General features: G+C 55.3%; 1 protein-coding gene across 2 annotated transcripts; it reads right to left on the reverse strand.

The window, feature by feature from the left end:
• Positions 1 to 2,040: 2,040 nt before the first annotated feature.
• EDN2 (endothelin 2) lies at positions 2,041 to 8,473 on the reverse strand. 2 transcript variants are annotated; one of them, XM_060004117.1, is made up of 5 exons: positions 8,338 to 8,473; positions 7,835 to 7,997; positions 6,133 to 6,255; positions 5,100 to 5,198; positions 2,041 to 3,199 (listed from the first exon to the last, which is right to left on the reverse strand). In XM_060004117.1, the coding sequence occupies exons 1-5, from the start codon at positions 8,399 to 8,401 to the stop codon at positions 3,106 to 3,108; spliced, it is 543 nt and encodes a 180-aa protein (XP_059860100.1). In that variant the 5' UTR covers positions 8,402 to 8,473; the 3' UTR covers positions 2,041 to 3,105. The 2 variants fall into 2 exon arrangements, with proteins under 2 accessions (XP_059860100.1, XP_059860110.1); XM_060004127.1 differs by lacking the exon at positions 5,100 to 5,198.
• Between the last annotated feature and the right edge of the window lie 613 nt (positions 8,474 to 9,086).

The following is a 9,086-nucleotide window of genomic DNA, read 5'->3' on the forward strand; positions in this document are numbered from 1 at the left end:
TGTTCCTTCCACCTGGAACACTCTTATCCACCCTCCTCCTTCCCTTGACTGATCTCCTCGATCTTGGCCTAGACATCACCTCCTTCAGGAAGCCTCCCGGGCTCCCCCACCAGGGGCTCCATCACACTGTGGACCTACCCTCTTAGAGCAGCAGGACAGCAAACAAGCTGAGAGCCTGAGATCTCAGCCACGTATTAGCCGTGAGATCTGCGTGAGTTACATAACCTTTCAGTTATCTCTTCTCTAAAATGGGAATAATAATGATAGAACCTGCTGCGTAAGGTTGCTGCGAGGAAGCAAGGAATCCACATGCAGTGAGAGCTCAATGAGCGCTCCATAAACGTTCGCTATCACTTCTGTCTTCATATTAACAGGGCTTTCTGGAAGGGCTCTTCTCTTGGCCTGCGAGGGCAGGGCCTGTGTCTGTCTTGTTCATGAGTCTTTGAACGGTGATTGTTCATAATGGTTGAATGTACGGATGGCCACATTCCAACGATTCATTGCTCTGATAGGCAGATGACTTTTCTCAACCCCAAACCCTGAGATTCAGAGAGTGAGAAAGCAAGAGTGAAACTAATTCCTTGGGGTTCTTGGCTGGGTGAGGGGGTGGAGGGAGAGGCAGCCCAGGGCAGGAAAGGGCCGGTTTTTAGCCTAGATATGTATCAGGCCGCACAGCCCCGGACATGGGACCGGACTCCCCTCTGCCTCTGCTTCCACGTGTGCATGTGACCCGCATAAATCTGGGTCAGCCTGTGCCCCCTTCTGGCCTATCTCTGCCTGGTGTTCCAATCAAAAGGAACACAAACTTGGCTCAGAAATCCTTGACAAAACCTGTGAGAGTTGATGGAAAAGGCAGAAAAAGGCAGGAAAAGGAGGAGATCTTGTCCCACAAAATCCAGACAAACTTTCTAAAATGTTGACGCCTTTCTTCCCAGGGTTCAATTTGACTCGACAGCTGCTCTTCGTAAATTTTCCTCTGCTTCTTCCAAACTCTATCCCACCTTCCCCCACACTTCTGGGGCCCCGGCTACCTGGAATGTGGTCAAGAAGCAGGCTCAGACTTTGAGTGCCCATGACCCTTGACCCTGCACACTTCTCATCTCGGGAGAGAGGTATGGCTGGCGGAGGGCTAGAGCAGGGCTCTCTTTAGTGCAGGGTCCAAGCCAGGGGCCCCCGTTTCCTGGAAATCAGGATCCAGGGGATTATGTTATCCTCTTGCCTTTCTTTACCTGCTTCCTGGGCCTCCCTTTAATCATCTCTGTCACTTAATCACTTGGGTCCCTGATCTCTGAACTCTGGCCAGGGCAGTGAATGCCTAATTCCCTGGGCCTCTGACACACCCTCAGCCTACGTTGCTCTGCCTGGCCTCTATCGCACCTGCCATCATGGGGTTGCCCCACACAGCTGCCTAGCCTTGCCTTTGGCTGTTGCTTTGGGATTTCCAAGGGGGCAGGGTCGTTTTGAATGGGATGCTGGGCTTCTGCGGAGTGAGATTCCCCTGGCGTCAGGCTCAGTGAGATTTGAGAGGTGTGCTGGCATCCTGGGCTGCGGTAGGAAGTAAGTGACTAGGCCAGCGCCATCACACCAACCCTCACCACCCAGAATGGACCCCTAAGGGCCAGTAGTGAACTTGCTTCTCTATCTTCTGTCTCCTCATTTGCTCTTGCCCTGTGCGGCCCTCTGGTGGCATTTTTCCAAAGCCGGGCTCTGACCAGGTCCCCGGTGCTGGTAGATCTTTCATGGGTCCCCAGGGCGTTCTGTTGCAAATGGCTGTTGCAAATGGCTGATTAAAAAGAATGAAATAATGCCATTTGTAGCAACATGGATGGACCTGGAGATTATCATACTAAGTGAAGTAAGTCAGAGAAAGACAAATATCATATCATATCACTTATATGTGGAATCTAAAAATAATGATACAAATGAACTTATTTACAAAACAGAAACAGATTCACAGTCTTAGAAAATAAACTTACGATTACCAAAGGAGAAAGGTGGGGGGAAGGGATAAATTGGGAGTTTGGGATTGACATATACACACCACTATATTTAAAACAGATAACCAACAAGGACCTACTGTATAGCACAGGAAACTCTGCTCAATATTCTGTAATAACCTATATGGGAAAAGAATTTGAAAAGACTAGGTACATGTATATGTATAACTGAATCACTTTGCTGTACACCTGAAACTAGCATAACATTGTTAATCAACTATACCCCAATAGAAAATAAACTTAAAAAAAAAAAACTGCAAATGGCTGTCCAGGCACATGGTAGACAAAAGTCCAGAGAGGGTGGGTTAGCAACCAGAGATGCCCAGCCAGGGCAAAGGGGTGTGGAACTCAGGGCTTGAGCCACTTGTCCCAGGCTCTTTTCTTCCCCTTCCTGTGTTCCCTTCACTTCCAAGCAGCCCCTTGCTGAGAGATGCCTCCCACCCCCTCCTCAGGCAAGACAAAATGCTAGAGCACCCTTTCATTGTTTATTACAAACACAAGTTCGCAGGTAAATAATTGAGAGTCTAAAAAAATACATTAAAATAAATAATCAGAATTTTCAAAGTTCTCAGAGCAAATAAGTTATATACAGACAGGTGAAGCAGACCAGGCCCTTCTCATCAGGAGTGTCCCCGGGTATGAGGGTACAAGGACTCTGGGGAGGGAGAGCTGGAGGGGACAGACGGGGCCCAACTGGGACTTCAGTCCTGGATAGACCCATCCAGCCTCTACGGCTGGCTTAGTTGTGAACGTCCACCACCACACATCATTCCTGGTTTGCAGCCACTAGACAGGACACCTCTTGGAATGTGGCCTCCAGGTTAGCGCACTCCCCACGCCGTTCCTTTCAGCAGGGCTGTCGGGCCAGAGCCAGCATGGGGGGCCGGGCTGCAGCCTGGGGGCTGATGGCTTTCCCGGGCAGTGTGAGGGCATGGAGCTGCCTTGAGGGAGACCCCCTCCACAGGGCGAGGAGGCCAGAGCTTGTACCAACTCCAGCAGGTGGGTTTCCTGGCCCGGGAAACAGGCGGAGGGTCTCCCAGCCCTAGGATGGCCCTCTCCTCCCGGCTCCACGCAGGCTTTCTTCCCAGAGTTCCTCCAGCTTCCAGAGCTATCTCTTCCTCCACCTGGAGTGTGTAGGCCTGGGCTCCCTTGTTGCTTTCTGTTGTCGCCTAGCAAAGCGGATCTGGGCTGCAGAAATGTCCCTGGAATCGAGAGAGGTCAATTAAGCATCTCAGGAAATAGAGATCACTCGAGAGTTCCCTGTGAGAGGCAGTGGCCATAGGGGACGGATCCCTTGCTCACAGCCATGGGGTCAGCGGGTGGCCACAGCTGACCCTGAAAACAAGGTCTGAACATCAAGGAGAGGCCAGACCAGGTTAGAAGCTGCTCTACCCACAGGGAGCTTTGGCAAAACTGATGTTCAACATCAAGTGCAACCAGAGTGACTGGACGGCTAACAGCAGCCCAGTGGATTCCCCCGACCGCCTTCCCACTTCCACAACTCTGTCCGTGCTGCTCCTTCCAGGCTGTTTACCTTCCGTCACCCAAACTGCACCCCCTAAAATTCCCATTCCTCAAGGTCCAGCTCAAGGTGGTCCAACCCAGACAGGTATGGGTCCTAGCTGCCCTTTGAACTTGGCTGAGACCCTGGTGGGGACTCTGGTGTCATCCAAGTGGCCTCATCCTGGCTCAAGGCATTCTAGACTGGGAGCTAGGAGGCTGGCTTTGGTTCCCAGCTATGGGAACTTGGACAAGGGTCTCAACCTCTCTGAGCCCCTTTCTTGGCCTGTAAAATAAAATCAGGCCTCAACTTGTGTGAGACTGAGTACAGGTTGGCAAAGTAAACTCTTTGCTAATGACGGAGTGCCGAACACTTGCAAAGTCCTATCTTGAATTTTTTCATCCTAAGACAGTTCCTAAGTATAGCCTGGGTCCTACCTATCCCACCATTCTGCCTTTTCTCCTATGTTTCTGCTTCCCCACAGAAATGGGAGCCCCCGAGGGGCCAGGCTGCACCCCGGCACTGGCCAGCCACAAGGAGCCCTGAGGGACAGAGGTGGGGATGGCAAAGACCTCCAGAGCTCCCTCAGGCCAGGCCCTGTTTGAGTGTCTTCATGTGTGTCAACCTGTCTAACCTACAACAAGCCCATGAGGTGGATACACTGCTGTCCCCGCCTCACAGACGGGAATCAGAAGCACAGAGACGTTAAGTGATAAGACCAAGGTCACAAAGTTTGTTTGTGGTAGGGCTGGGGTTCAAGGCAGGAAGTTCTGGCTCAGAAGCTGCCCCTTTAGTCACTGTGCTGCATGGTTACTGTGGGGTTTCTTTCTTTTTTTTTCCTTTTTTCTTTTTGGCTATTTTGTGTCTTCATTGCTGCGTGCAGGCTTTCTCTAGTTGCGGTGAGCAGGGGCTACTCTTCGTTGCGGTGCACGGGCTTCTCATTGCGGTGGCTTCTCTTGCTGCGGAGCACAGGCTATAGGCTCACGGGCTTCAGTAGTTGCAGCACGCGGGCTCAGTAGTTGTGGCTCATGGGCTCTAGCGCGCAGGCTCAGTGGTTGTGGCACACGGGCTTAGTTGCTCCACGGCATGTGGGATCTTCCCTGACCAGGGCTCGAGCCTGTGTCCCCTGCATTGGCAGGCGGATTCTTAACCACTGTGCCACCAGGGAAGCCCGGCTGTGGGGTTTCTGTTCTCAAGTCAGTTTGGTTGGACAAACTTCCATGGGCACCTCCTGGGTGCCAAGCCTTGAGCTGAGCCATGCTGAGGCCGCCAGGGAGGCAATCTAGTCTGGGACACAGAGAGGGAGCAGGCCGGGTGGTTGACTCCTCTGGACCCCAGCATGTGGGAGATGCTTGATTCAGACACAGCCTGAATGAATACCTGTGGACCTTCCACAGTCACAAGCCCTCGAACCCTCTATAAAAGTCTCCTTCCAGGTCTGGTGGTAACAAAGAGCATAGTGATTAAGAGCACAGGCTCTGGAGTTAGCCAGAGGACAGCTTGCTGTGTGACCTTGGGCAAACACCTTCACCTCTCTGAGCTTCTATTGGGAAATGTGCAAGGCATACAGAAGATGCTCAATCAGTGCAGGTGCCCCTCACCTCAGCTGCTGGAGGAGCTCTCCTGCTGTGGCCCATGTCTTATCAGCCTGGAACATGGCTGCAGAGGACCCGCTGCCTGGGACTGCCACAGCTTCAGTCCTAAAAGAACAGCATTAGGGCCCAAGTGAGGGGCTGTTCAGAGCCCCAAGGCCACCTGGCTGCAAGCCTGGCCCAGCCGCCACCCACCGACCTGCCCTCAGGAGTAGATCCATTTCCACCCTGTGCACCTGGCATCCTTCCTTTCCCAGGTGCGGTGGGGACTGAGGAAAACTGAGCTATGGGGAATGTGTTCTTAGCCTCAGAAAGAGGCAGCTGGGTGGCTGGCCTTCCCAGAATCCAGCCACCTGCAGCTGAGCCAGGCCCTTTGCAGGGGAAACTGAGGCAGGGGTGGAGCCACAGCTGGAGTCTCAGGGGAGAAGTTTCTCGTAAACTGTCATGGGAATAGGAGGCTAGGGATGGTGAAGTCAGTTTCTACTTTCCCAAATGCTCCAAGTGGAGGAGGGAAGGAAGAAAGTCTCTCATCCCTTTTATAGATGGGAAAACTGAGGCCCAGAGGGTTCAGAGACTTGGCAAAGGCTCTCCCAGCAGCTCTGTGACAACCCTGGGATGGTGTCATGGCCTCCCAGCTCCGAAGTTACTTCTCAACCGAGAAAGTTCCGAAGTTCCCTGAGCCTCAGGTCCGAACCAGAACCCCTTGTCAGTGGACAAGGCCGAAGGCCCAGCTCTCCATCTGACTAGCTGTGTGGCCTGACAGGACCAGTCCTGTCCCCTCTCTGGGCCTAAGCTGCCTCAGCTGTCACCTAGGGAGAGTCCCCCCTGCCCAGGGGTAGGGACGTAATGCTCTCAGAAGCCCCCAGAGCTGGGCAGTGAGATGGGTTGGCACTCAGGGGTGACTGGTTCCCCGCAGGAAGGTATGCTGCCCAACAACCCAGGGCAGCCTCTGGGCCCCTAGGACTCTGCTCCTCTGCTGCCCTCCAGGGCAGATCCAGGCCAGCAGCCACCCCTGGACCCTGCAGGCTGGGTGCCCACTTACCAGGGCCTTCGATGGCAGAAGGTGGCACAGGCGGGGTCGCTGGCGCTGTAGCATTCACAGCGCCCTGGCAGAGAGCGGCGCTGGCGTCTTGGCGGGTTTCCCAGGCCGTAAGGAGCTGTCTGTCTGTGGGCGCGCAGCCAGCAAGGTAGTGGTGTAGGGTGGAGAGAGAGAGAGAGAGAAATCGAGAGAGAGGATTAGATAAACCAGGACCGCTGGCAAGCTGAGACTGTCCACACTGCACTCTGGGACGGCCACCCATGCCACCAGGGTGGCAGCAAAAGTAACCAGCTCCTCACCTCAAGAAGTCCCACCACAGGCTCCTCCTTAGGTGCCAGGTAGCCCAGGGCAAGACCCTTCCCCTCTCTGGGCCTTTGCTCCCCCTCAACTCCCACGGGTCCTGCTCAGTAGGACTCTCAACATGGGGAGGAGGGGGTGGAAGCTGTCCTTCCCGCCCCTCCCTGCCCGCCCAGACAGGAACGTGAGCTGATGCAACCAGGCTGGTCCCCCTGTCCTCAAAGAAGACCCTCAGCTTGTCCTGGAGGAGAGGAGGAAATGCCATCTCACAGAAGTAAACATGCAGGCTCAGAGCTAAGCTGCCCCCACCTGGTCACCACTTGTCTGGAAGGGTGATAAATGTTTCTTAGAGTCTGTTTTTCTGTTGTTGTTTTTTTAAAAGTTTTATTGGAGTATAGTTGCTTCACAATGTTGTGTTAGTTTCTACTATACAGCAAAGTTGTTTCTTAGAATTTTGACTTAAAAATGGTGTGTGTGTGTGTGTGTGTGTGTGTGTGTGTGTGTGTGTGTGATCAGCTGAGATTGAGCTCAGATTCAGTCTGGCCAAGGCGGGCCAGGGGAGGGCAGGGACCCTGTGGCCGGTTGGACAAGCAACTTAGGTGCCAGTGCTAATTTTAGACGATGTGGTTGGAGCTGTAAAGACTCCAGGTAGACCCAGCACACAGGGACGGGCAGGGTTAGCTCCACACACGGATTAGCTCCACACACGCTTACGTGCCGGGCTTCTCTTGTCTTCTGTAATTTGGGGAAGGGAAAAAAAACACAAACACAGAGAAACTTCAACTTGAAGTATGCAGTGGCCCGGAGGCAGTGCGGGTGCAGACAGAACAGACAGCCCTGGGCCCGCACCCTGGCTCTGCCAGGTGACACAGAGCAGGTTTCTCATCTGTCATTTGGCGACAACAACAGTACCTGCCTCATGGGGAGGATGGGGCTGGAGGGCGGCTCAGGAGATGGTAATGCACAAGCAGTGCTTGGCGTAGGGACTGGTGCTGTCAAGACGTGGGTGCTGTCATTGATTGTATTATTCTTGGAACGTTATGCAGAGGCAGCACGGTACAGCCGCTGTGAGCTCTGGCGTCCGCAGACCTAGGATGGAGTCTCCGCCTACCACTTACTCCTTCCTGTGTGATCTTGGGAGAGGCATTAACCTCTCTGAGCCTCAGTACCCTGATCTGGAAAATGGAGCCAATACTTTCTTACCAGGCTACTGTGAGGATTCTCATGAGACAGCCCTCTATACTGTTCAGGCAGCCCCCACGTAGGAGTTGAAGCAAAAGCTGATTGATACTGATATTAGCCCAATACCCCCAGGGAGAGCTCTGTAGTGTGCCAGAGGTTCCCCGGCATGCCAGCACCCCCTACTCTTGCCCCCTGCAGCCCCACTTGGATCCCCACGGAAGCTCACCCGGGAGTGTTCACCCAGATGATGTCCAGGTGGCAAAAGTAGACGCACTCCTTGTCGAGCCAGGAGCTGCAGGAGCAACGGCGAAGCCGCAGGTGGGAGCCTCGGGCATGGGGCAAGGGCGCTGGCTGCTCTGGGGTGTGGGTGGCAGCAGCCTGGCTCTTGCCTGCATACACAGGAGGGAGAGAGAGGTGGAGAGGTGGGTCAGGGCGCCTGGCACAGCTGGGGTGGGGGACCCGCCGGGCTCCTCCTCTTGCATAATTGAGGAAGTTGGCATTCTCACTGCTCAGGAGTTCTGGGCCAACCCCGGGGAAGCCCCAGCGGCTCTGGGGGGGAAAGTCTAATGGCTGCCCTGGGACTGCATCACCTCTAATTGCACAGCCCCATGCAGCCACCGTGCCTGCCCCTGTGTGCCCTCAGCTGGCTTTGAGGGCACAGCAGCCCCGGGGGAGACACAGACAAACAAACCCAGAGGCTGTTGCAGCAGCCGAGGCCAGGGGGCTCACCTTCGTGCAGGGCCACAAGCAGGGCTAGAGCGATGGAGCACCAGGCGGTGGGCATGGCGACCATGGTGGTGGCAGAGTGAGCAGGCTGGACCGGAGCAGGCAGCGCGCCTGTTGCCAGCGACTTTCTGCCAAGCTGAGCCGATAGCTCATTGCCTCGGTGCCCTGGCTGCCACTTATAACACCAGGCACGGCCCCGCCCCTGCCCGTCCGCCCTGCCCCGCTGCACCGGTGGGCCGGGAGCCAGGGACAACGCCTCCTCCCAGGGCGCCTGGCCCGCCCCAGCCCCCGCGGTGTGGGGAACGGGAGGGGGAAGGAAAGAGGGGGGAGGGAAGGCCCCTGCTCCTCCCTCTGAGCCTGGAGCACCTCCCAGCGTCCTGAGGCTCCCCTGCTGCCCCCAGGGACCCCTCCCAGTCCCACTGGGCCTCCTCAGATAATCCCCCAAGTGTCCTGAGCCCCCTCCCTCACTCTCCGAGGCTGCTCCACAGGTCTTGCCCAGAACTCAGAGTTTGGAGTGAAAGGTCCCATAAGCAGAAACCTCCCTTTCCTGCCTGCCTACTGCCAACCAGGTGGTGGGTGTCCCTTCGGTGGTGTGAGATCTGCTCAAGGCTGTGTGGCCTTGGGCGAGTCAGAGCCCTCTCTGGGCCTGCTTTCCCCAGTGAAGGACACAGCTCACCCCTGGCCTCCGACCAGCCTGGAGTTGCTTCCTCCCCCCTCCCCCCAGGAAGCGCCCTTCTTCCCTTGTTCCCCAG

This window comes from Delphinus delphis, chromosome 1 (genome assembly GCF_949987515.2).
Source record: "Delphinus delphis chromosome 1, mDelDel1.2, whole genome shotgun sequence".
NCBI classification, from domain to species: domain Eukaryota; kingdom Metazoa; phylum Chordata; class Mammalia; order Artiodactyla; family Delphinidae; genus Delphinus; species Delphinus delphis.